Here is a 24510-nt window from a genome sequence, read left to right as displayed (position 1 = left end):
TTTAAAACTTGCATTTGGTGCGAAAGAAAACCCGGAAGATGGGAGAGGGGAATATTTTTCATTGAATGTGGGGTTTTGTTAAAAACTAACACAGTAATAATTTAAATCTCAGTGATTAGCCGATGCGATTATGTACTAAATGCCAATAGTATGCAATCTCGCGCCGATTAGATCGTCCTTTGAGTTGAAGTTTTTTAATCTAGGTATACAGGGTAAAAAAAGGGTGATATACCTAGTATGCATTTGCTCTTACAGTACAAACATGTGTAGAGACTTTGGTCGATCAAATGGGGACGAGTTCCGATCTTTTTGATACACAAATGAAATTCGTGAAACCTGGCTATTCTTTTCAGTTTCTTTTCGGTTCCTTTTCTTTCTTTCTTTTTTCTTCCTTTCATTTTTACAGTGAGATGGAGGAGTATTATGATTTTTGTCAACATGCTTTTTGCATTGCTTTTTGTAAGTGAAAGAAAAAAAATGGTTCGTAAGAATTACAGTTACTTAGCCAAAATAGGGGTTAATGAAGAAGGAATGAAAATGCGCTTAATTTCTACAACTATTAGAGAAGGATATCCGATATACACTGGATCAGTGTAAGTAAACATTTTAATGAACTGGATTGAAGTTTCAAAATGTGTTTAATTGTTCAATGAAACAAATTATTATACAGTCATATAAGCTCTTCTATATTATACGATATCAAAAGTGAACTTATCTTGCATTACGGAACTGAAGCTGATGAAAATAGACATTCTGCCGAAGCAAATGACTCGATTTTTTACGTTAATAACGTATTTATAAGATTAGATGAAATTTATCAAAAGATGCAGGAAAACGACAATGACGTGCATAATCGAATCATATTACGGGGAGCGGAAATCACCTTACGAAATTTAAAACGCTCATACTCTCAATTTTTCGGAAACGGTAGACTAAGCAGGTCATACTCGGATTACAACTTTCTTTTTGTTGTTCCGACACGGTGGAACAATGGCATACAAGAAGATCTACTTCGCCCCCTTTACATTCGTGCTGGTCTCACCCAAAAACAAGATCACCCCGACAGATTGCTGTTCTCCAGTCAGCTGGATTTGGATTTTTGTTATCTTCAGTACCTAGAGGACGACATGCCTACTTACAGTATGAATACAAAGATTGGAAATGGCAAACATTATATATTGTATGCTTTCAACTTTAGTGACACGATCCTATCTGTCACACTTGATTTATTTTCTGCTCACTATTCCCCTGTATTAACAACCAAGGGTAAATATGTCACGCGAGTTTTAAATTCGGTTTATTTCACTGTGCCGTTATCCGATGATGTGCAAGAGGGCTATATTGATTCAGAACGAATTGATCAATTATCTAACGCAAATAAAAGAAGCGAAGATGAATGGGAGCAATCCGAAAGTGTTGGATTGGTAGACGATGATGGATCTATAGATACTCAAGAATCGATAGACACGGAAGATGCGTCCTTGAATACTTATGGGCTAGTAAATTCAGAAGAACTTTTTGAAAGCCCACTAATGTCTATTATTCAAAACCGACTTTTACGTGAAATAAGAAACTTGACAAGTTACAAAGTCGGCACAGAGTACACAGCCATCATCATAGGAAATGTAGCGGAGTACCAAGAGGAAAAATATAGCTTGTTTGATTCTTTAAGTCACTGGATAAAGAAGAAAAGTGAGGATCTGTTTGACACCAGATTGATGACTTTTGGGTTTGATGCTAGACTTCATTACGAAGTTACACATCTTGAGACTTTCATTGGGGGTAAGGAAATGCTCAAGAAATACGTAAAAAATTCAAATAGTACCAGACCTCCTTCGATTATAACTGAAAATATCAAGAGCGATGAAGCTTTGTCACCCTCATTATTTAAACAATCAAAACCAAATTCCATCATAAATATTGGTACTAACAAATACAAGTATAATACTAACAACAAAAAAACTGACAATATTTTTGTAAAAACAGACGTGTTATCCAAAGAGATAACGTTTAATTTTGCGGTTTTAAAAAGCGGTGGGGAGACGGAGATGCTGACTGATTACAATGAATGGTAATATAATTATTTACACTATTTAAATGACATTTTTAACTAACTAAATATTATACAAATAGTAACATTTGCCCATTAGATACCTTTTTCCAGCAATCAAGCATAAATGAAAAGACTGTACTTCGACTTACCAAGAGGTACATATTTGTTTAGCAGTACTCAAAACTTTAGTTGTTTAAAATCTCTTGCAATTTTTCATGTACAGGTTGGTATCTTTTATGGAAAAGAATTTTAAGAATATAATGGATATTTCTTTCAACCATGATGAGCAACCTATAAGAAACAATTGTAATATGTATGCTATTAAAAAATTAAAGAACCCACAGAGCATCCAAAATAGGTAACAACTGCAAACACACAACAACATATTGAAAGTGACTGAATTGATTATTATTACAGATTGAAACAATTCGCAAAAAAGCAGTTTCGCAGCAAAGAAAGGTTACAGATAAACACCAGTCAACAGTTAAAGAGACAAAAGTACACGGCTGCGATGAAAGCTGCGAGTTTAAAAATCGAAAGCTATGTCGCCAAGGGTGTTCTGGATGAGTTTTTTGCGTATGAAAAGAAAAGGAACAGGCTTATTATTAAAGACGAACCATTCCTAGTTGTGCGTCAGAAAAAATATGTTCACCTCTTTCTCATCATGTATTTCGCTTACCTCAACAAACTGATTAACGAAAAGTTGCCCACAATTCTGGGTAATCAGTGGAGAAACAGAAATATTGGATATAATGTGTTCATAGAAAAGGTGCTTCTGGAAAATGTCTTTGGATCTATAAAAGATAATTTTTTGATCGAAAGTGGTTTACTTTTCAACACAGACGACCGTAAAAGAGTACGTTTTTCTACTCGAGGAGAAGGAATACTACCCCCAATTCAAAATAAGCTTAATTTGGAGCTTCCTCTCCAAACGTATTTTGTCACAGCCCAGCTACATTTATCATATATACAAGTTACCTTGCATAAAGTTGTTAGGATTACGTCGGTGTCAGATTACGCATCCACTATTATTGTCGGTGATAAGACTTTACGGATCGAAAATGTGGTCGACTCTATATGCAAATATATATGGGAGCATGCCAAAAGCAGTGGTGGCATCAATCGCTGTAGTTCTAGGGACATGAACGAGTGCTCTCAATGTGATATATTTTCGCTAAAAAAGTTAAATGATGTTATGGAAAAGTTAAAAGCTTACATTTCAGAAGTTGTAAGTTTATACAAATCAAAGATTATTACAGCCTAACCTCCCTCCTCTACAATCAAACTTTCTATTTAGTTTGCATCAAGCAACAACAAATTGATTATGGATCACAAAAAAAGCGTAAATATTAGTAGTACGTGTGATTGTTGTATTCAGATGTCCCTTCGTGATACTATTGATATCGGCATAAAGCCAACAATACAAAATCTCACGGATACAATAGCAGCATCCATAGTGAACACCGATCTATTTGGAAACTATGTAATAGATCATGTATTTGTTTTTGAAGAACTATTTGGATTGCCTTATGATACTCCGCTTGGGACGGCTTACATAAAAGTTATACAGGAATCTCTTGATAACAGCATGGAATTGAAAGAAAAAGACACGCAAGGTTATTTCCTAAAAGAAAGCGTGTATCAACTATTAAAACCCATCAAAGGAACCAAACCGTACATGTATGATAGTTTTATCATGGGTGATTTGCAGCAAGTTTCAAGCGAAACGTATGCGTTATATATTGGATCTGATACGTATGAAGAGCATGGTCAAGTCTCTCTAACTTGGAAACACCCGAAGGATGGTACAACAGTTACAGTAAAGGGGGATACCTCAGCCATAGTCATAATTGAAAAGGGCCAGAGGATTCCAAACACAGGAGTATTTGTACATTTTGATATTGAAATCGAAAATGAAAACATAAACGATGATGATGATAATGGTTGTGTAGAATTGAGTAAGTGTATTCTGTATCGTATTTTCGTGATTTAGATAATTATGTATTGATGTAAAACCTTCTTGTATTCAGGGTTGATAAGGATTACTTCCTCCGACGCATTAGATCGAAGTGTTCCGTTGGACGCAATCTCTTATGATGAATTAACTGGGTTTATGAACTTTTTTGGGGCGCATGTTCCTCCTGTTACTCTAAAAATTGACCCCGTTAGTTTCAACTCTTCCCTTTATTTTTCGATAGATAGTACCAGTTGTGTTGAGTATGGACGATGTAGTTTAATTCCGGATATAACCTCAGAAGAGCGTTTAACACTGGCTTACTTCTAAACAATAAAAGCCTGCTAAATGACAGTTCAATAATTGTACGGTGTGACAATCATATAATTCTATGAAAACGATTTTTTATTTTTTACACGCTTTTCTACCAATTATTTTTAAAATATGTCATTATACACCTTTTTTGGGTGCTTACTGATAGCCTATGGTCCAATTCTGTCTATATTTTTTCTCTACATTGCACCCAATGCACAGTATGTTTTACTAATGGTGTCAAGGTAATAAATGGAGAAAGCAGTAGATCTTGTCCCTCATCTAATGCGAAAACAGTGCCTTCTTTTGTTTAATAGCATTGCTACTGTCAAGTGTGATATGGTACTTTGCAAAAGCCACACAAGAGATGCACTTTGTTAGTATAACCTACAGTGTTGCCATTCAAGAACTTTGTCGATGGGGGTTTTATTTATTACTTAATCGAGCCGAAGCGGGATTGAATATCGTCTCTGCCAACCCTAAGTCTCCGTTCAATCGCCCTGTATTTGCTTTTGGTAAGTTTGGAAAAGGAATGGAAGAGTTACTGGACTAATGTATTTCAAACAGTGTCTGGATACGGGTATGCTTTAATGAGCGCACTGGTGGGATACATATCGTTATTAGTAGAATCCATTGGTCCTGGTGTGATGATGTGTCCTTCGTGTCCCAAAGCAACATTATATTTCATTTCGGCTATTACAACCTCTTTATTTTCTTTAATGCATATGAGCTGGATGATGATTTCCTTTGAAGGATTTTCAGAATTACCAAAGACAAAAGGATGGTTGAAAGTGATATGGGTGATTGTCTCACATTATGGTGCTTCCTTTGCGGTAAGTGTACTTTGATCATGATCGCCTGTAGCTATATATTTAACATAATTTTACAATAGACTACTTTGAATTCGTCTACTACAGTCAGTAATGGATGCATTTACTCCATCATTGTGTGTCTGTGTATTATTGCTGTCTCCGGTTATATAGTTGCCCTTTCTCTCAAGTCAAGATTTAAGCTTTCTCGTTCCCAGCAGTAATATTTTATACCCTCTATTTTATACTATCGATAAATCGTGTACACAGGATTTCTTTATTTTTTTGTCTCTTTCTCCTTCTAGTACTTTTTTTTTGTATATTACACCATAGATGTGAGATTTTATAAGTGTATTTATTTTGTCAAGTAAATAGGGTTTAATCAAGATCGAGATCATCGTCCAAATGAGTGTTTGTGTTTGACGTTGCATTGTTGGATGTGGCTGTGTTTGAGTTGGTGTTTTCATTTGAGTTTGTTGTCGTGCTGGTGTTGGTGTTTGTACTTGTGTTAGTACTGGTTGTGTTTGTATTGGTTGCAGTAGAGGTGCTATTGGATCTAGAGGCATTACCTGTCAAATTATTTATCCAAGAAGGAAATGCAGTCGCTAAATTTACTGGAAAAGAAGTAGGCATACCTTGGTGAGCTGTGCCATTACCCCCACCATTGCCACTTACCCAAGTATATGAGGCTGTACTCCCAGTCGAATTGTTACCATCGTTTGCTTCTCTGGTCTGTTGTGTATTTTGGGTATTATGGTTGTCATTGGTTCCGTTGTTGCTATCGTTATTACTGTTCTGACCGTTGGCTGATTCTTGTTCTGGTAAAACTGAATGACGACTATGATTACAATTTATCAGCACAAAAGTCGTGATATATATATATATATTTAATGATTGATGTTACCAGACAGGACAGGTACTGTTTAACTTCAACCACGGTTTAATGCAGTCATCGTGGAATATATGTTCACAAGGTAACTCGATTACTGTTTCGTGTGATTCGAATTGATCTTTGCAAACAGCACAATCTGCTTCTGATGATTTCTCTTTCTCGGTTAAACTTCTTTTTTTAAGTGCCTCAATAACTTGTTCGGGTGCAGGAGGAGGTGCTGATGCGCTAAAAATAGACATGCTCTTTAGGTTTACACAAAAACTTTGATTATAGTTTATACGCTTACCCTCCAGTCTGTTCCATAAGTTGGGTGATGATATTATCTAGTGCATTCTGAGAGAATACGTAATCATTGGGATTACCATATAATCCAACGTCCAAAGGTGCCCCTGTCATGGCTGATAAGAATTGGAGTATACTAAATGAAAGATAAAATGTCAATTTGATTGTTTTCAAAATTGTAAATATTTACAGTACCCTGCAATGTTATTTCCTCTGGCGCCAGCAGCTCCTGTTCCTGCAGCACCTTCCTCGGTTGAACCTCTTTCATTATTTGCTCCGTCGTTATCACCATCCGTCGGCATTGCGCCTGGCATGGCACCAGGCATACCAGGCATAGGTTGAAATCTCATATTACCATCCACGACACTGCCATAAAACATCATTGGTCTAGTTGGATCTGTGCCTGGCGTTCCCCCTTCAGCTGCCGCGTTGGCCATCTGTCCGTTTATATCAACATTTTGACCCAAAATATTGGTCAGCAGATTTTGTACGATATTACCCAAAGGGGAAGCGTTGTTGGCACCACCACCACCAGTTTCTGTTGATGATCTTTCAGGATCATCCGTTGTGTTATTAGCAGTCGTATTACGAGGAGTGAAATACTGAAATATATCATCTCCCATTTCACCGTTGCTATTACCGTGTACATTATTGAACCTTCCTGTGGAGGGTGAATAAGAGAAAATGTGGGCAGCTCCGCCGTCTGGTAAATGTATGTTTCCTCCTTCCATGTTATGTCCATGGTTATCTGCTCCGGCTAAAAATTCTCGAGGGTCGTCATCCGCTTGGAGCTAAATGAATGGTTCAAGTTTCGATTAATAACATTGGCCCAAGATTTTAATTTTATTATTGACAAACCTCTTCGACAAACTGCCCGTTACATTGTTGACAAGTTGGATCGGGAGCCATATAAATATTGACTTCAGCATTGCAAATATGACACCAGTATCTAGGTTGACCTTGACGTGTTTCTGTACTCATTTTTTTTTTTTTTTACTGATTGTATAAAGAAAGCAAAAGAAAAAAAAGGAATATATTGGGATTGACCTCACTCTGAAGTTTTTGAGACTAGATTTTCAAGTACCGCGTCGAGTCTGATGAGAAGTTTTGATTTCGACTTGACTTGAACATGCTAAAAGCAATATCACTTGTATAAATACTAATTTATTTTTTATTTTATTTTTTTCTTCTTTTTTAATCATTTCCTTCTCTTTTTTTTAAATTTTTTTTTGGCTGATATGAATCCAAACCGTATCACTACATTATTACACTGTGTCCGTCTCACATCTTTAATTACAGCTATAGTTATCGTAATTGGATCCCTTTGTCTATACAGCTCAAATGCTCTTCCCTTGAATATTACAGATGATGGGAAAGAAGATATCAAAACATGGATTCTCCAATCAATTACAGATCGTCGTTTAATATCCACTCTGGTTGCAGCTCAAGCATCTATTTTCTGTCCATTGTTCGTACTACTCAACCCATCCTCATTGTCATCCAAACCTACCGCACAAATAACCGAGCCTACTTCAGCAACCACCTCTTTGGTTGAAATGGTTTGTCAATTATTGATGCCACTTGGGTTGGCACTAAGCTGGATGTTTTCAATTTTATTTGATTTGAAAACAACTGATTTGATTGGACAAGGTGATGTATGTTTATTAGAGGACGTCGGTTGTGTTTTATTTGGTTTTGTTTATGGTTTAAAATATGCCATTGTCATTTTATTCGCCATAGAAACATCGCTAGTTATCTTATTCTTTATCGTCACAAGATTCCATTCTCGTCAAATTCAATTACCAACAGACGAACCAAAGAACTAAAAATAATAATAATAATAAAAAAAAGCAAAAAAAAAAAAAAATTACTTATATAAAATATGTTGTTGTTTGCCAAAGGAATTCATATTTATCCCATTTTTGGAATTTTAAAAAAACTTGTATTTGATTCGGATGATTATTATCAGCATTCCCCCTTTATTTGCCCTCTGCTTTTTAATCAGTCGTATATATTCTTGCTCTTTCATTTTCTATACCTGTAGAATCAAAACAAATAAGACCCGTGATGTTTAGCAATCTTGATTCAACTATCCAACCTGTTAAAACTTGGTATTCTGCTTTGAACAACACTTTGCAGCCAAATAATGCCTCTGGCAATCGTATTGGACCAAACAAAAGATTATCCTTATCCCCATCACTCAAAACAACCAATTCCTCACCTTCCATCACACATATCTTCAAACGTCTGGCAAGGAGTCAATCCATTTTGAAAACAAGTGGTAGTAATACATCATCGGTTAATACCCCGTCTTGGCTATCCATAAAAAAAAGAGGACAACAGGCAGGAGGAAATGAAGGGGTCAAGATTTATATGAAATCTCCGCATGTAGTAGCAAATGGTGAACTCTCAGGCACTGTCGTTATTCAATCGGAAGACATTTTACTACTCGAAGAACTCGAATTGTCATTTATTGGGATAGAAGGTATTTGATATCGAAAACTAATAAACTCTATAAGTGTTCTCGCATATCAACTAAACGTTATCATAGCCGTCATTGATCCACAATCGAGCAGCGTTGCTCATCAATACCAGTTCTTGACGTTGCGGATATTTAGAATCAACTCTCAACAAGAGATTCAGTCACATACTATCGTTTCCGAAAACATGATTTGTATACCTTTTGTGGTCACTTTGGCTCCTCATTTAAGCGGCACTTACAAAGATAAGAAATGCTTTGTCCAATACTGCTTGCAAAGGTGAGTCTAAACGCATAAACTAAAAACTCAACATCATAATGTTAACAGCTTTCAAGTGATATAAAGTCCAATGGCCAAGATGTCATCACGACCAAGAAACAGGTTCTGGTTTACCCTAATGTAGCTTCATTGAAATCACTAAAAGACGCAATCGACCTGTATGTCCCAATTATAGAAAACGATAAACAAGTATGGAAGTCATTGACATCGTCTGTGGCAATGGATTTATCGTTGTCTCGCATAGTTTGGATGTCAGGTGCGCCTATTTATGTAACAGTTAAAATTAATAACTCGACAACGTACACAGTAAGCATATTTGTTTTTTTATATATGTACATTCTACATGGATTCATATTTGTTTTTTAATATAGATTTGTGACATGAAACTCGAGCTATTACGTAAACAGAACACTTACTCTGCAAGTGAGGGAGAAATGCTTATACCCCTGACCTCTTGCTGTGAAATTGTGTCACATACCTCTTTGTCAACTCTAGGTTGGTGGCAACCTTTGAAACCAAACACCAAAGACCATGTCGTTATGACAGTAGAAGCTCCGGTAATTAAAATAGACAACGAAAAAAAAAACCCTTACAGTTTATTTATCCATCAAATATAGCCAAATCAAGTAACCATCCGGAACCAAAAATTAATTGACGTATCATTTTCAATTCGAATGTTGATTTCTTCTCCTCAAAGGTAATATCTAACAATTTAATTTTCATGCTAGTTACTTAATAACTCCGTTTTATTCATGCAGGACTGACGTCGTATCAGAGATTCCGGTAATGTTAGTCCATCCAATCGCTTTAGATCCTCCTCCATTATTGCTGGCCAAACCAAGCACAATCGAATCGACCTTAATTTTATCCGATCCAAATATCAGAAAATCCTTTGCAAAAGCATCCACAAGTTCCTCATCGTGTACGGATTCTTTAACTTCCATCTTGAGTAGCACAAAGCCTATATCCATCTCTTCCATATCCAATCATCGTCATATCAGCCCCGTCTCAAATAATTTAAGCGAACCCAAAGCCTTGGAAAAAATGAAAAACAGTATATCCAGTTGGGGAACCATTCTCTCTCGGAAATTGTCTAGCACCCGTATTACTGCTTTCCAAAATGATCGACCCACCCGTCCCGATATTTCATCACCGATGATTGCGTCTCAATTAACCAGTCATGATTCGGTTGCTTCTTCCATCTATTCGTCGCCATCGTCATCAGGTTCGAAAACAGGAGATCCTTCTAACAAGACATATCGTGAAGAACAGAGAAGCGTCATGAAATTTGGCCAGATTAAAGCACCTAAAAGATTTGGTCAACAACCGGGATGTTTAGGCGATGCAGGTTTAGACATCCGCAACTGCTTTAATGTAGCCACCGCAAACGAGGCAATACAAAGCTATGCAGCTGAGAAAGTAGAAATACCAGATGATATCGCTTTCTATTCTTCCAGTAGTGATGATGAATCAGACGAGGAGAATATCCCTCTAGCAAAGAATTATCTAGACAACCTTTTATCTTATTTAGAACCTATGGAAGTGTTGGAGTTAAAAAAAGGTAAAAATCTAATACGATACACGCTAATCATTCTAACGTCATATTTAGGCATGATGGCACCGAATGAAAAGTGCCAAGTAGAAAACTCCATGCTTGAAAACAGTTATGAACAAGGGAACCATACAAAGAGAATGATAGCTTCCTCTAGACATATATCACGCACACAAAAAAATAATGCCAACTCTTTAAAAAGGGATACTCCAGTACCTTTACCTCCTAGTTCTGTTTTATAATTATCTTTTTCTTCCCACATGAAAAAAAAAATACAAACAAATAAACAGCCCCGGATGGCTAATGTGCCACATTGACTAGTTTAGATTATAGTATAATAATAAAAGAAATAAAAGCGCGTTTTATTTTATTATTTGGATATCATTTTTCTCTTTCACTTCTTTACAAAGCAGTCAATACACCAGCAGGACCAGACTTATCAACGCCAGAATCATCGACACCTACATAGGTGACCTTAAGGTCATCAACAACCAAAGCAAAACGTTGAGAGCGGACACCCATACCAGCCTTTGTCAAGTCCAAGGTCAAACCGAGATGATCAAAGAATCCAGATCCACCCTCGGAGGCCATGATAATTTTATCCTTCACCTTTAAATGTTGTCCAAAGGCATCCATGACAAAACCATCATTAACAGCAACGCAAATGATAAGGTCGGCTCCCTTTTTCTTTAACTCGTCGTACTTTTCCAAGAAGGCAGGGACGTGTTGTTCGGAACAGGTAGGGGTGAAAGCACCAGGAATAGCAAAAATAACTGCCTTCTTACCCTTTAATTCTTTGGAAAGGTCAAATTTGACAGGTGCGGGACAGGCCATAGGGTCACGCTTAGGGTCGTAGGGAACGTAAGTAAGAACATCGTGAGGAAGAGAGTCGCCAACAGAAATAGTCTATGAACCGTGTGAATATATAAATAATGTATTGACTTTTAGTTCTTACTTACCATTTTATCAGTTATTTTTTTTTAATTGTGTGTTAAAAAAAGTTGAAAGAAATAGGAAACACCTACTTTTTTCATCTTTTTATATTTGTACGATTCATGCGGCCTTTTAATAAAATTGACGTAATAAACTCTTATTGAAAAGAAAGCATAAGATACGTAATCACTTTCTACCTTTCTCTCTCACTCACTTACAGAGTTCATTATGTAGGGATTGACAGTTCCCTTGGTTTTTTTTTCAGGTGCTAGTAGATGTCTATAGAAGGTTCTACTTGTAAACCAAGGGCACACGCACCACGGAGATGGGTTTTTTTACAGATAGACTGAGTGTTAATTTTTTATTTTTTTTAAAAAAAGAAAAAAGCTTACTCATATTAAAGGTATCAATTCCATCTCGCATCTAATCAGCATTTTATATGTAGGGATGATGGAAACCATCTGTGCTCTTCGTTTACCTAAATATTTATTAAGGTTTGCATTAATCTTTGTTAGACCGTTGCACAAAGTCCTATTTTATATTTTTCTTAAGGGACCGCCGGAGTGTCCGTAGGGCTCCTGGGATCGGGTTACTGTCCACACCTTTCGTACACATGGGTTTTTAAAACACGCTAAAGGAATATCCGCTTATGATAATAAGCGTACTATTAATACCATCACCTTATGTGACCGTATGTATATCTCACGAGATAAATCCATCGATAATTACCTGTGAGTTCATGATAAAATTCCTAATATGGCAGATTTTGTGACAGTCCATGAATGGACTTGGGACATAGATAAATCAATTTTTTTTTTCAGATGGAGCCATACACTGATGTTTGGTGTGCATATCCTTTAAAGCGGGTCCTTACGGACTACCAGTTTTATCCGATGCTAGACTGTTCCTAAAAAGCCTAAATTTATAATTCTTTCACATTTACATACAAGCATGAGACATGATTCATCTCATGTTTATGAGGACAAATGCATAGGTAAATGTGAGCGAACAAACTTCATGCATCCTCAAATCAACCAATCTCCCTGATTATCAAGAAAAAAGATGAAGACCAAGTTTTTTTTTTTGTACATACATGAAAACTTTAATTTTCTTTTGGCAACTGTAGTTCAAGACGTCTTTGAAATAATCTAAAAAAAAAAAAATCACAATCAGATTACTCCAAAGGCGAAATTCCCATCTGATAACGCTTGTCAACGAAAATGTATAAAGTCCGCCGTATTCTGTACGATGCATGAATTCTGAACGCGCATGGACAAAACTTACCTGTATTTAACTTTACTATCCAGCAAACTGTTTCCAAAACAAAACTTAAGGGTGAAGCGACATTTGAATTACTTTATTGAATCCTAAGTTACTTTTCAACTTGATTGCCTTTCTCGTATAATCAAATTGTAATGCTGAGTACAATTTAAGACATTTTATAAACATCTCTTATTACAAGCACATAGAAAGGTTTTGATCTAAAAAAGAAGTACCGTTTAATTTTAAAAAACGGACCGTAATAGAGATCATCAAAAAAAAAATCGTAAAAATACGTCAAGGTAATGATATAGTTAGGCAGTTTTGTAAGTTGTGATTAGATACAACTGAAATGAAATTCATCTCAAAACTAAAAACTATAAAAGTTGAAAGATAGCTTATGTATACTTTGAGTTTATTAAGTGAGAGCATTGTTTACAGAACAAGAGACGAATTTTTTTTGTTGTTGGACACATCTTTTTTAAAATGGAAATCAAGGCTGTAAATCGCTCATCGAAACTGACAGTTTTTTTTAGTATGGAAGAAAAAGTAAATAATCCACTATAGCTCTATATAAAGATGATAAAATTTGCAAAGGAAACCAAACTAGGTACATCAGACTCCTTCATACTACACAAACCCACACAAGATTACATAAAAGTATCTCATACTACACCAGTTCTTAGCACAAACGTATTTGCTCTTAAGTTTTATCAACATCACCTAAATGCTTGCTCAATTAAAAATCAAAAAGACAGAGAAAATTTTCAATTGCCATAACAGACATGATCAACTGTTTCTTTTAAGAAAAAATAAATTCGTCCGCCATAACCAATTCGCTCAATTGGATTTAGAATAGACGAAACGATAAAATTAAAGTAATATGCAAAAGAAAGAAACAGAAAAAGAGTAATTTGATGTGAAAATAAGGCCGAAATATTAGGTTATGTAGGGGGGTATGACAACGGCTTTAACATAAAATCGAGTCAGTTACGGTTCGAAAATAATATACAAATGAGACCCGATTGGGGAGTCAATTATGCACCAGTGACTAATATTCAAACACCGTACACACAACTTTAAAGTGAGACCTTCTAATCTAAGCAAAAGGGAAAAGCAAGAGGGGGGTTTTTTTTATTGTTATTATTTTATACAGGCATATTATAATCTTCTATCAGGAGAATCCTCACAATCCTTTACGATTGCAACAATGACACTAATATCATCTGCTTTTCCTCCCTATACCATATCAGAAATAATGAGCAAAAAAAAAAAAAAAATTGGTATCTTAATATAGAGTGTGCCTTACCTGATAGTATAATCCTTCATTGATAGCTCTAACTTGAAACGGACTATCGACATTTAATTTACAATTACTGACGTATTTTGCTCTTTCGGCTAAAGCGTCAGAGATTTTTTGAGGTTCGATGGATAGAAATCGAGTGGGTCTTGTATTTGACAATTGCGATTTGACAATCGACAAGATCTCCTTATCGAATAAATTGTCGAATAAACCGTCTGATCCCATAATGATAATATCTCCCTTTTCCACAGCAACCGTAAATGCCTGAACAATTTGTTAAGAAAACAAAAAAAAAACTGCGAAAGTTTTTTATTTTATTTACCTGTGCATCCTTTGGTCGATCAGGAGAACTTGTTCCCAGCTGGTATGGAAAATTAAAGGAATGTTGTTGTTCCTCACTTCGAAAGACATAATCGTTGTGTCTTATCACAGATATACCGCAATCGCCCAGATTGGCAATACGTAATTCCTCGTGTCGTAATATGGCAAGACACGCTGTACATGAGCCAATGATACCTTCTTGTTGTGCTTCCTGCATACTTTCCTCATAACTTTTCTGTAATATGCTCACTGGATCTGCTTCATCATAATGATAAAAGCATGGATCATCGATATTTTCAAATCTTTCTAGTTGGAGATACGCATGATGCATCAGTTTTCTTGAATACAATGCTGCATTTGCCGCTATAAATTTACACATAAAATTAACAGGTTTGCTTGACTTACAATATGGGAGATTTTTGTTTTTTTTTTACCTGAAACGCCTGCCCAACCACCCACACCATCCGCCACACCCAGAGCATCGGATCTTCTAAAATAAGCATCTTCTCCAATCTGTATACTGTAATAATGATCATTTTTAAGCCTTAGCTTATTATCTGGGGTTGTGTAACGTGTTCTGCGCTTTGCAAATCCGGATGCGCCATGGGCAAAGATATAGGATGGGATGGTTTTAGCATAGGATTTGGAGAAGAAATCAAATAAAGGTAATGATTTATGATGTGACAGAGGCATGTGGTGATGATGATGATGATTATGATTATTTTGCTCAGGTAATTGTAATTCGGGAGAAGCGGCTCGAATACTTTCGTTGGATGAAAACGCTCGTCCACTTGTAGGTTGTTTATAAAGAGGACAATAATAATTTTCTGTGAGATGACGAATGGACGTTAGAGACGCCATGTTGCCCTGCGTATTCAGTGGACGGTAACTCAAGTGGTTGGCTGACGCTGTCACTGCTTTCCATGTGTTTGACTTCATTAGATATGTAAATAAGATAAAAGAGTAAAAAAAAAAAAAGGGAAAATATTTATTTAATTATTTTCGCTGCCGCATTATAAATACATGAAAAAAAAACCCTTTTTTATTTTGAATCTCAGATACACAGGCTTTTTTGTTTGTGTTCCCCATCTTTTTCGAACAATGCAGTAGTTTATTTATACAATCTTTTTTCACCTTTTTTTTCTAATAGATCTAGATCATCATAGCTTAGATAATGTAGCTAAATTTTCAATAATATTTTATTCCTCGGTGTTAAGTTCTTTTTTAATTACGAGACACACAATTGCTGCGGGAATTAGACAACCTTTTATATATATAAATTTCCAAGGGGAAAATATTAAACAGGATCTCCCTAGAATAGAGGAGGGGAGAGAGATATAATTTCTATATGAAGCACCTAGAACAGAGAAGGGAGACATTCATTCTATATTAAAGACATCAGAACAGAGGAGAAAGACATCCTTTCTATATTAAACAGAAACAGTGATACTTAACGCACTGGTGGGGATAGTTTACACAGAAAAACTATTTTTAGAAACAGATGTGTCACAGACAGTCAACTACAAATGTAAATGACTCTTTTCTTATCCACTGTTTCATGCTTTTGCATTCAGCAGCTCCCCAGAGGCAGCTTCTAATTTTAGCATACTCATTACAGGAATTGAATGATGACTATTGACACACTCTGCGTACAGTCTCTTTTTACAGAGAAATAACAAAGAGCTTTATTCTTTTATGTACCTGCATACAATCTTTTTTTTTTTATATGCTAAGCAAAGTTACTCTATAGATCGTCTTCTGTATCACAAGAAAGTATAGAGTCAAGTCAGAAGAAACATTCTAGTGTCAAGTACTTGGAAGGACTGGAAAGTATGTGTTGACATTGCACGCGAAGGTCTCCTTTCCATTTAGTCACAAGGTCTGACAGACACAGCATGTCATTATCAATAGTTCATAGTAGTAACGGTATCTCTACATGGAAGACAGGCATAAAAACGTTGTAATGGAACTTTCTCAATTCATGCTAGGTATTTCTGCAGTGTTTTTTTTTTCTTGGCATCGACCTCCCAACAATTTTTTTACATTGGGGACAGACATTATTTTCCTAATGTGACTGAAAAGTTAAAAATCACACGATCGACCCGAATAAATTAATAATGGAAGCGGACTTTCTTGTTGTGATTTGGGACTAAAAGAGAAGAGAAGGTTGACAAGAGAAAGGTATGACGTAAAGATGATGGGGGCGTATGGGTTTTATTAAAGATGTGAAAGATAAAAGGATGTGGGGCGGGAATAATGTAAGGGGTGGGGGTGGAGACAACAAGAAAGGGTGTCTATTCTATGAGTGTTGAGGATGGTTTCATGGTATTGCAACACCGTACAGAACAAAAGCGATAAAGAACAGGTATATGATGATTCTTGAGTACACTTTGCCAAATAATTTCCTCTAAATCTGGTAAATGGAAAAGTAATTTACATTGTTCACAATAATTTACTCGAGAAATCGATTGAAATCGGTGGAGAATCTCTGTAGGTAATATACACTTGTTTTCCTTAATCATACTGTCTGACTGTGTGTTCGTCAAAAGACTTCGGGTAGCGATCTCTGTTAAAGAAGACCTTCTTTGTTGTATGCGTTTCCTGTGTGAGTTGTCCTCGGGTAAAGGTAAAAATGGGTTGGGTAAAAGCGAAAGGATATCCAATTTCTTTAAACGCAAAAGCTCTGCCGGCACTGTAGTCTGATGTATACAATTAGTAATGTGTATGGACTATTTGTTTTTGTGTATATAAGTACCAGCTGATTGTTTCCAAGCGAAAGTTCTACTAGATTTTCAAGTAAGGCTATGTCAGGTGGAATGGAGATTAAGCGGTTATTTCCTTAAGAAATGAACCAAAATAAAAAGTTGTTAGTAAAGCATAGTGAGGATTTAGATATTAGCTTACTCAGACTAAGAACCGTCAAATTCTTCAGGCGAAATAAGCATGGATTGATTGATTCTAGGTAATTTCCATACAGGAATATTTGCAAAGAAGCGGTTTTTACTATATCGTTATGAACAACTGTGACATATTGGAGTTCGCCTATTTCGTCGGGTATTTCCGTCAACTCCACATTACTAATAAGTGAATAAATTAGTCATTTGTGGCATAGAGAAAGATGTGGAAAAACAGAATTAACCTTATGTCTACTCGTTCAATACCGTGATCGATTGTTTTATCGATGGCTTTACGCACTTTGTCAGCGGGTGTTTCGGTGCTGATGGTAAGTTTACGGCGAAACATTTCTCTAGTGTTTATATCCCAGCTTAATGAATTCATGCGATTTCGTTTTCTATCCAATATGTCATCGAGGAATTCTTGTTCCAGACTACTGTTACTTTCGAAACTGCTGCCACTGCTACTTTCGTAATATGAGTCCTTTATTGAAGGCAAGATGGGTTGTTCATGTCGGAATTGAGGTAAAAAGTCTTCATCCTCTGAGGCATCCGTGTCTACCCATTCCACGTTATCATATTTTGGTGCTATTTCCGAAATAGAAAGGTTCATAACGCCAGTGTTCAAGAAAGAAAGAGAGAAGAAAAAAAAAGAGAGAAAAGAGAGAGAGAAAAAGAAGAAATTCGGTGTGCCCTCCCCCCCTTTTTTTTAATGCGAAAGAGGTCCTATGCCCCGGCATATTGAACTCAAGATCCATTCCCATCTCCGGCCCTGCAGTGTGTGGACATATAAAAAAAAAAGTTTTTTTTTTATTTGAGGGTTTTTGTACAAATATTGTGGCGTGTGTGTGTGTGTGTGTGTGGGTTATGTATATAGTTTATAGTAAATAGACAGAAAAAGATATTTACTTCTTCTTACCAAAGGTCAATGGGTCACCAATGTTCTTTCCTCTCAACTTGATACCAAGAGCACGTTCCATCTTACCAAGAACATTTTGGTTAGGAATAGCCTTACCAGACTCATATTCGTTCACAACTTGAGGCTTCTCGTTAATAGCAACAGCTAAATCCTTTTGAAGCATTTTCTTGTCTTGACGACCCTTTTGAATGGCCTTACCAACAGAGACATCCACACGAGGAGGAGGGGCAACATCGTTATCACGATCAAGCTTAGCAATACGACGATGATCAGTATCAGCGTGACTAGAGTTAGTCAATGTGGACTTTTTATCGGTAGCAATAGCAACACCAGCCTATATTCTTTATCGTTAGTTCTCGGCACGCACTCTAGTTTAAACCATACAATTAACTTACTCTTCTGGCAGCATTGATTTCAGCATCAGTACGGGTGACCTTGGCCTTTCCAGGATCACGCTTACGAAGAACAGTTACAGAATCCCAATCTAACAAGAAAGTAATACTTCGCGTTTAGTTTCGTTCTTTTTCCCTTGTCATCTTTTTATCTTCATTTACCAGACATCTTTTATTAATTTAGTTTTGGAGTGAAAAAGAAGAAAAAATAAAGGAAAATTAACCGCAGTTCTTTTAAAAAAAAATTGTTTGCTGGCGCATTCTATTTTAACCAATGAAAAATCACGCGTCTTGGAAAGCCATGGAAAAAACACACGGAGTTGTAAACAATTTTTTTTTTATTATAATTACTATTTTCTAACAGTCTTTGCCCTTTCAACAAACCAACGAGCTTCTTTGGCTCGATGGATAATGGCACCACGCACCGTACCTCTTTTTGAAAGTTTACCCGCCTTTTGTACAGGTATATTACGTCGTCGTTCATCACGTCGTTTCTTGAACAATTCTCGACGGTCCGCAATCTCTTCATCACTCACTTGTGTAGTAGACGCATATTGTAGATAAGTCCCGTCAATCAATTGATTACAGTCCACCATGCGCTTTGGCATATTCTACGTAATTTTTTAAATATGAGTAACTATTCCAGTGTACACCTAAAAAGAACAAACCTGGATAACTTGGAATACTTCAAGTGGATCGTGCACGGCCATGATTTCATTCTCGTTCAATTTAAATATGCCTAGCGCAATACGAAACAGCACCTTTTGTCCATCACTAAAAAGATATGTCAGAACACTTTTCATCATCCATACGGGGTTTAACTTACTAGAACAAACAATCCCATACACGTAGCACACTCTACAATAAATAATGAAAAAGGAAGCGGAAGTTAGTCACTTTGCAAAAAAAAAAAGGGGGGGGGGAGGTGTTGCGTGGTTTTTACCTCGATAGGCAGGATATTAATGAACAAGGTAAGAAACCAATGACTGGTCACTAAAGAGCAGGTAGGCATGCCTACACCTTCCTCCTCGCATTCCCAAAAAGTTTTACCGCCAGACATTCTATTCCATAAGTGGGGAAATCTTTCTGAGATTAGTATCATCAGCACGTTTTGATCTATATTAGCACCTTCCATCGTCACATCATAGACATTGGGAGGCAATATCACAGTGATGGTCATGACAAAGGTCCAAAAGGCTTCTTCCTCCGTCATGAACAGTAAGAGCATACCTGCAATATAGTTTAGTGATTGACAGTAACCAATGGAAGGTGAATACAATGAAAATGCTAAGAGTAATCTTCGCAAGGATTTGATGATGGGTATATTGTTTTTCTCTTCTACAGATGCCGGTGGTGTATGACTACCATCCACGCTTGTGTAAGGGCGAAATGCTTTATTCTCTGGGAAGGTACGATGTAAATCTGATGTGGAGGGGTAAGTAAAACTAAAAAGTAAACCTCCACCTTTATCACACGTATTACCTCTTTCTATAATCTCGAGATTCTCGTTTTTACTTCCTAATTCTTCGGCACGTCGTACTAGATCAAGATAGAGGCCTACATTTGATTCCATTCTCGCTTTAGCTCCACTATAATGTAACCAAGCCTATATAGAAATTAAAAACGTGGAACAGATAAATTACTTTTTTTTATATATTGCCGTCTCATTTTTTTTTTTTTTTACCTGTCCTCTTAATTCTGGTGGAATCCCCTTTCGGATGTAACGTTTAACTAGTATAAACGTCAATAAAAAACGTTTTTTTTATTTATTTTTTTCGCAATTAATTTCTACCAATTGATTCTTATTACCTTTACTACTCTTGGCAGGCCACATATCATGATTGTCAGATAATAATTGGCGCCATTTTAATAATCGACGTTTCATCATTGGCGCATAATAATTTTCAAAACCATTGAATTCATCTTCAGTAATCCATTGCGTGCTCTTTAAAAACCCGTATTGATCTCTATTCCCATACAATTGTCCTTTTTTTTAAGCTGATAGATTCCATGTCATTTTATTTTTAAAAATCGCTTACCTTTGACCGGTTTGCTTCTGAGGAGGTGGGTACGTCGCATTAGATCCATCATCGTACAATTGACTGCCATTGGTAGTAGTACTGCTATTCTTACTGGAAAGCATACCAAATACCCCCTTTTTCCCTGTGGTTGGTGCTGATTGTGCTGATTGTGCTGCTGATGATGTATTTTTTCGGTTTACAACCAATTTGTCTTTAAACGAACTGGTGAATGATTTAGAATCGGATGGTGTGATCGGAGTTGGTGATTCTACATGGATTTTTTTTTTTTTTAATTAATATAATGGGGGGAATGATTTACACGCATATTTTTTTTTTATATACATATATACTTTACCAACAAAGTCTCGATGTTCACCCAAGGTAGTACGTACACATAAGGACCCATCATCCTCTTCCGTATACTCTTCCGACCCTGAATCATCATCAATGGAAGAAGCCCCATTATGAACATGTTTCTTACTGACGGCTAAAAAATTACTATGAGAAGCCACGGGTTGCACAGGTCGTTGTTCGTATCGGTGTACATGGGAATCAAAACTAGGTCGTCTTCTCATTCTATGACTACTGTTTGTATTTGTAAAAAGTAAATCGGAATGCTGTCTGCGAATCACAGAATGATTGAAAGAAGACGACCGAGCACGGCCTCCGAACGTTTCTTGTGGCCGAGATGGGAAAGACATGTTGTGAATTATTAGAAAGAAAGCAAAAAAACGAAAGAGAGAAAAGGGGTATAAAAAAAAAGAGAGAGAAAGAGAAAGGGAAATAATTGTAATTTGCACCTCCTCCCCTCTCACTCTGACTCTCATAAACACGCACCGTAGATCACACAAGCAAACGCAACAGTGACCGTCTTCTTTTGTTGCCATGTGTTGCGGAGTTGATCAATCTGTCTGTTACCATGGTGCATGGTCCATTTACAAAAATAGAAGAGTTACACCTACTCCCCTTTTTATTGACTATTGACGGAAACCCAAAAAAAAAAAAAAAAAAAAAAAAAATTGAAAACCTCCCATTGTTTACAACTCACGAGTTTTCTTGCACTTTTTTTTCATACAGAAGGAGATCCATCTCCTGATTTATTTTTACTTTCTTGTACTTCATGTCTGGAACAAGTTTTTTTCAAACTAACTTTAGCAGTATTCTAGTAGTTTTCTAAAATGAAAAAATGTCATTTTACCCATAACACGGAGAGAGAGCAAAAGTCTCCTTTTTTTTTTCCCCAACAGACTGATCTACCCTTTTCATTGTTCAATTACGTGTAACCCTCCGTTACCTCTCTCTCTCCCTTTTTTTCTGTATAAAAAAAGAAACAAAAAATCATCCGATGGGCAATCGTATGTTTACTTATGGACCTCCCTCGGGAACGGGTCTAGGGCGGACCTTTTTTTTTTTTTTTTTTTTGCCTTTCTAGAAGATGTGATGTAATTGAAAACTGGTTTTCTACCCACTTTACAAAAAAAAACATGGCTACTCCAAGAACAGACATGACTAAAAGCAATACCTTTCGATTAGAGATAAAAGAAGTGAATTCTATTTACAAAGGTTAAAAAGAATGAAGATAGATTTACTGTCCTCTCTGCATTTAGAATGCTTCTTTTTTTATCACTATACCCATAAATGATCGTGTATATCAATCAACCATGAAAAGCACTGGAAACGGTGATTTTAGTATCCTTTCCTTTTTGTAATCTCTCTTCTCCTTGATGGCACACCTAAAACAATTTTTGAGGATTTGTTATCATCTAAATAGTAAATCAATGCTGTTTAGGGTATTTGGGTTTTATTGTTGAGCGGGAATGCTTAATGACCGTTCTTTCCCAAGCCAGGATTTTTTTTTAGAACTTCTCCACATTAAACTAGTTTTGTTCATGGGGTCGTGGGAGCTTCAATTGACGCGTCCGAATCGATTCGAATCACAAGTCATTGTAATAATTCAGACTTATCCGTTACGAAAGCACTAGAAAAAAAACAGTGATCAAATATGAAATACTTGAAGGATAAATAGTGATATTACCACTAGCAAAATGCTTGATTAATCATGTTTGATGAGCTGCTTCTTGACAACTCCAACCGGGGTTTGAGAATAGAGTTTGTTATGTCTTTCTGGTTGCTTGTGCGGTATAAGCATCGCAGCCGTCAGAATTTTTTTATAGACTGGTGAACAAGAACTATTATCGACCATGACAGGCACACACGTCCCCCATACACATATGCACACACACAACCTTTTTTTTTGTCCAGGGCTATCCCAGCTGATAAAGTAAAAAAAAATCTGAAGAAAAATAACTGTCAATGGATTTTTTTAGGTGTATATTCATGACTTAATCCATAAAAATAGATTGGGCATCTTAGTTCCTAAATCAGCTGCTAACCTGCGCTTGTGCTTTTCAACAATATCAAAATCGATTCATTTTCAAAATACCCAAACTTGATTAAAACTACTCACAGAAGCGATACATACCACTCATGCATTGGTTTTATCTTGCGCCTCTCAAAATCTGTTGATATCTTCCATTCATTATAATAACAGGTCGGATACTTCCCCTACCTCACTCCATTAATATTTCTCAACTGGTCGAAAAAAACACTTTATCAGAATAATTCCTTACTCGTACCATGGCCAATGTTAGTCAAACCCTATTTGGCTCAATAACATAAGTCATTTTAGCACTTGGAAAATTCTATTCAACGCCATAGAATGAATTATTTGACCTCCATTGGGGAGTCTGTTTACATAATAAAACTACGCAGAAACAAAATGTTGTCCCAGCTGCGACCAAGGTTACTAAAGTTGATTACAATATTAAACTTGGTCTTACTTTATATAAATTAACAATTATACTGTTAATGTTAACATTCACGTTATTGAGCTCGCTTAATTTTAAGTTTTCCTAGGCCGTGATTGCTCCTTTTTATATTGAATTTAACGAAAGAAAAAAAAATGTATAATACTGGTGCCAAAACGGTGTATGTCTATTATTCTCAAATGTTGAGGACGAAAGCATTTTATTATGTCTTAAATATCCTTTAGCAAAGAACTTCTGCTCTCCGTAGTTCATCTTATACTGAAGGTTTTTAAAATGTATGATAAGTATATAAAAAAAAAGATTATGACCAAGTTAGAGTAATTTTTTTTTTATTTATTTACAAATGATAATACATAAACTCTACTAATAAATGCTTCTCCTAGTTCCCAACATAAAATATTTGGTTAAAAGGCCAGACCACGAGAAGGTGGAAGCATATCCTGACCCAAAAAAAAAGTGCTCCGTAGAGCTCCTTCTCAGAGATTTAGTGTCATCCTTGTGCAGGGGCCATGCTAATCTTCTCTGCATCGTTCCAATTTTGATAATCAGAGGTCTAAAGACTTGACAAAAAAGGACGAAGTCGAGAAAAACTGGACCTTTTTTTCGCAGTGGGAAGTTTTTCATTGCGCAGCAATCATGCAAACTCGCTCTGAGTTTCAACACAGGAGAATGCAAAAAAAAAAATCATAGACGCATTTTTTTCTGCTGGGACAGATAAATTTCTCTATGAGATGATTTTGAATTAAATAAAAAACTTTGCTGGGATAATTCAAGAAAATTTTGGTACGTTTTATGAACAAGTACAAAACAAATTAGGACTATGTTAGGACCATTCGGGCGAAATTTTATTTTTTAATTTGCTAAAATGGTTTTCTTTTATGAAAAAAAAAAAAAAAAAAAAAAATGGATAGCTGGCATAGTAAAGTGTGATGGGTAAAATGATAATGGATGAAAGGATTTTTATGCTCAAAAATCAATGGATACTCTTAAATTTTTTGGTTTGTGAGTGTTGATTATTTTACCAAG

At 36.1% G+C, this 24510-nt stretch overlaps 11 protein-coding genes across 11 annotated transcripts; 4 read left to right on the top strand and 7 right to left on the bottom strand.

Annotated features, from left to right (window-relative positions):
• Positions 1 to 2154: 2154 nt before the first annotated feature.
• On the top strand, positions 2155 to 4417 carry EV154DRAFT_153714 (uncharacterized protein). The gene is made up of 4 exons (XM_051594120.1): positions 2155 to 2411; positions 2471 to 3281; positions 3351 to 4011; positions 4084 to 4417. The coding sequence occupies exons 1-4, from the start codon at positions 2269 to 2271 to the stop codon at positions 4335 to 4337; spliced, it is 1869 nt and encodes a 622-aa protein (XP_051450445.1). The 5' UTR covers positions 2155 to 2268; the 3' UTR covers positions 4338 to 4417.
• A 34-nt stretch (positions 4418 to 4451) lies between these two features.
• EV154DRAFT_432624 (Aph-1 protein-domain-containing protein) lies at positions 4452 to 5352 on the top strand (the record flags this gene model as incomplete). The annotated part of the gene is made up of 4 exons (XM_051596683.1): positions 4452 to 4564; positions 4713 to 4742; positions 4861 to 5152; positions 5212 to 5352. The coding sequence occupies 4 exons, from the start codon at positions 4452 to 4454 to the stop codon at positions 5350 to 5352; spliced, it is 576 nt and encodes a 191-aa protein (XP_051450444.1).
• A 154-nt stretch (positions 5353 to 5506) lies between these two features.
• EV154DRAFT_432601 (uncharacterized protein) lies at positions 5507 to 6416 on the bottom strand (the record flags this gene model as incomplete). Its single annotated transcript, XM_051596680.1, has 3 exons — positions 5507 to 5966; positions 6033 to 6245; positions 6307 to 6416. The coding sequence occupies 3 exons, from the start codon at positions 6414 to 6416 to the stop codon at positions 5507 to 5509; spliced, it is 783 nt and encodes a 260-aa protein (XP_051450443.1).
• A 56-nt stretch (positions 6417 to 6472) lies between these two features.
• On the bottom strand, positions 6473 to 7211 carry EV154DRAFT_432611 (uncharacterized protein; the record flags this gene model as incomplete). Its single annotated transcript, XM_051596681.1, has 2 exons — positions 6473 to 7093; positions 7161 to 7211. The coding sequence occupies 2 exons, from the start codon at positions 7209 to 7211 to the stop codon at positions 6473 to 6475; spliced, it is 672 nt and encodes a 223-aa protein (XP_051450442.1).
• A 312-nt stretch (positions 7212 to 7523) lies between these two features.
• On the top strand, positions 7524 to 8128 carry EV154DRAFT_557076 (uncharacterized protein; the record flags this gene model as incomplete). Its single annotated transcript, XM_051605398.1, has 1 exon — positions 7524 to 8128. The coding sequence occupies exon 1, from the start codon at positions 7541 to 7543 to the stop codon at positions 8126 to 8128; it is 588 nt and encodes a 195-aa protein (XP_051450441.1). The 5' UTR covers positions 7524 to 7540.
• A 241-nt stretch (positions 8129 to 8369) lies between these two features.
• Positions 8370 to 10855, top strand: EV154DRAFT_488480 (uncharacterized protein; the record flags this gene model as incomplete). The annotated part of the gene is made up of 7 exons (XM_051599123.1): positions 8370 to 8787; positions 8854 to 9061; positions 9118 to 9367; positions 9433 to 9618; positions 9679 to 9758; positions 9820 to 10622; positions 10671 to 10855. 7 exons carry the CDS (start codon positions 8370 to 8372, stop codon positions 10853 to 10855), a joined length of 2130 nt encoding a protein of 709 aa, XP_051450440.1.
• An 85-nt stretch (positions 10856 to 10940) lies between these two features.
• On the bottom strand, positions 10941 to 11935 carry EV154DRAFT_532443 (Redoxin). Its single transcript, XM_051603913.1, has 2 exons — positions 11573 to 11935; positions 10941 to 11519 (listed from the first exon to the last, which is right to left on the bottom strand). Exons 1-2 carry the CDS (start codon positions 11573 to 11575, stop codon positions 11016 to 11018), a joined length of 507 nt encoding a protein of 168 aa, XP_051450439.1. The 5' UTR covers positions 11576 to 11935; the 3' UTR covers positions 10941 to 11015.
• Positions 11936 to 13906: 1971 nt separating this feature from the next.
• On the bottom strand, positions 13907 to 15415 carry EV154DRAFT_532442 (phosphatase 2C-like domain-containing protein). Its single transcript, XM_051603912.1, has 4 exons — positions 14865 to 15415; positions 14432 to 14793; positions 14116 to 14373; positions 13907 to 14045 (listed from the first exon to the last, which is right to left on the bottom strand). Exons 1-4 carry the CDS (start codon positions 15367 to 15369, stop codon positions 13968 to 13970), a joined length of 1203 nt encoding a protein of 400 aa, XP_051450438.1. The 5' UTR covers positions 15370 to 15415; the 3' UTR covers positions 13907 to 13967.
• Positions 15416 to 16396: 981 nt separating this feature from the next.
• Positions 16397 to 18095, bottom strand: EV154DRAFT_153559 (uncharacterized protein). Its single transcript, XM_051594119.1, has 4 exons — positions 17570 to 18095; positions 17335 to 17507; positions 17186 to 17268; positions 16397 to 17129 (listed from the first exon to the last, which is right to left on the bottom strand). The coding sequence occupies exons 1-4, from the start codon at positions 17935 to 17937 to the stop codon at positions 16725 to 16727; spliced, it is 1029 nt and encodes a 342-aa protein (XP_051450437.1). The 5' UTR covers positions 17938 to 18095; the 3' UTR covers positions 16397 to 16724.
• Positions 18096 to 18105: 10 nt separating this feature from the next.
• EV154DRAFT_532435 (multi protein bridging factor 1-domain-containing protein) lies at positions 18106 to 18825 on the bottom strand. Its single transcript, XM_051603911.1, has 3 exons — positions 18798 to 18825; positions 18639 to 18727; positions 18106 to 18577 (listed from the first exon to the last, which is right to left on the bottom strand). Exons 1-3 carry the CDS (start codon positions 18802 to 18804, stop codon positions 18230 to 18232), a joined length of 444 nt encoding a protein of 147 aa, XP_051450436.1. The 5' UTR covers positions 18805 to 18825; the 3' UTR covers positions 18106 to 18229.
• A 127-nt stretch (positions 18826 to 18952) lies between these two features.
• Positions 18953 to 21407, bottom strand: EV154DRAFT_532432 (rab-GTPase-TBC domain-containing protein). Its single transcript, XM_051603910.1, has 8 exons — positions 21012 to 21407; positions 20675 to 20924; positions 20445 to 20602; positions 20320 to 20366; positions 20118 to 20241; positions 19579 to 20057; positions 19462 to 19493; positions 18953 to 19409 (listed from the first exon to the last, which is right to left on the bottom strand). Exons 1-8 carry the CDS (start codon positions 21355 to 21357, stop codon positions 19289 to 19291), a joined length of 1557 nt encoding a protein of 518 aa, XP_051450435.1. The 5' UTR covers positions 21358 to 21407; the 3' UTR covers positions 18953 to 19288.
• Positions 21408 to 24510: the final 3103 nt, after the last annotated feature.

This window comes from Mucor mucedo (genome assembly GCF_025094135.1).
Source record: "Mucor mucedo strain NRRL 3635 chromosome Unknown EV154scaffold_251, whole genome shotgun sequence".
Taxonomy (NCBI): domain Eukaryota; kingdom Fungi; phylum Mucoromycota; class Mucoromycetes; order Mucorales; family Mucoraceae; genus Mucor; species Mucor mucedo.
Note: the sequence above shows the minus strand (reverse complement) of the source record. Positions and strands in the feature narration are given on the sequence as shown.

Bases quoted from the DNA above. Each gene is read 5' to 3' on its own strand.
- EV154DRAFT_153559 (XM_051594119.1), bottom strand. From the start codon at position 17,937: ATGAACCTTTCTATTTCGGAAATAGCACCAAAATATGATAACGTGGAA. The intron at 17,269-17,334 runs GTAAGCTAATAT...TCATTTCTTAAG, and splicing joins TTTGACGGTTCTTAGTCTGA to GAAATAACCGCTTAATCTCC. The intron at 17,130-17,185 runs GTACTTATATAC...TGTATACATCAG, and splicing joins CGCTTGGAAACAATCAGCTG to ACTACAGTGCCGGCAGAGCT.
- EV154DRAFT_532435 (XM_051603911.1), bottom strand. The intron at 18,578-18,638 runs GTAAGTTAATTG...TAAAGAATATAG, and splicing joins AAATCAATGCTGCCAGAAGA to GCTGGTGTTGCTATTGCTAC.
- EV154DRAFT_532432 (XM_051603910.1), bottom strand. From the start codon at position 21,357: ATGTCTTTCCCATCTCGGCCACAAGAAACGTTCGGAGGCCGTGCTCGG. The intron at 20,603-20,674 runs GTAAGCGATTTT...GTATGGGAATAG, and splicing joins CAGAAGCAAACCGGTCAAAG to AGATCAATACGGGTTTTTAA. The intron at 20,367-20,444 runs GTAATAAGAATC...CGTTTATACTAG, and splicing joins GCCTGCCAAGAGTAGTAAAG to TTAAACGTTACATCCGAAAG.
- EV154DRAFT_532442 (XM_051603912.1), bottom strand. From the start codon at position 15,369: ATGAAGTCAAACACATGGAAAGCAGTGACAGCGTCAGCCAACCACTTG. The intron at 14,794-14,864 runs GTAAAAAAAAAA...GTAAATTTATAG, and splicing joins TGGTTGGGCAGGCGTTTCAG to CGGCAAATGCAGCATTGTAT. The intron at 14,046-14,115 runs GTAAGGCACACT...GATATGGTATAG, and splicing joins ATGAAGGATTATACTATCAG to GGAGGAAAAGCAGATGATAT.
- EV154DRAFT_153714 (XM_051594120.1), top strand. From the start codon at position 2,269: ATGTACAGGTTGGTATCTTTTATGGAAAAGAATTTTAAGAATATAATG. The intron at 3,282-3,350 runs GTAAGTTTATAC...CTTTCTATTTAG, and splicing joins AAGCTTACATTTCAGAAGTT to TTTGCATCAAGCAACAACAA. The intron at 4,012-4,083 runs GTAAGTGTATTC...TCTTGTATTCAG, and splicing joins TAATGGTTGTGTAGAATTGA to GGTTGATAAGGATTACTTCC.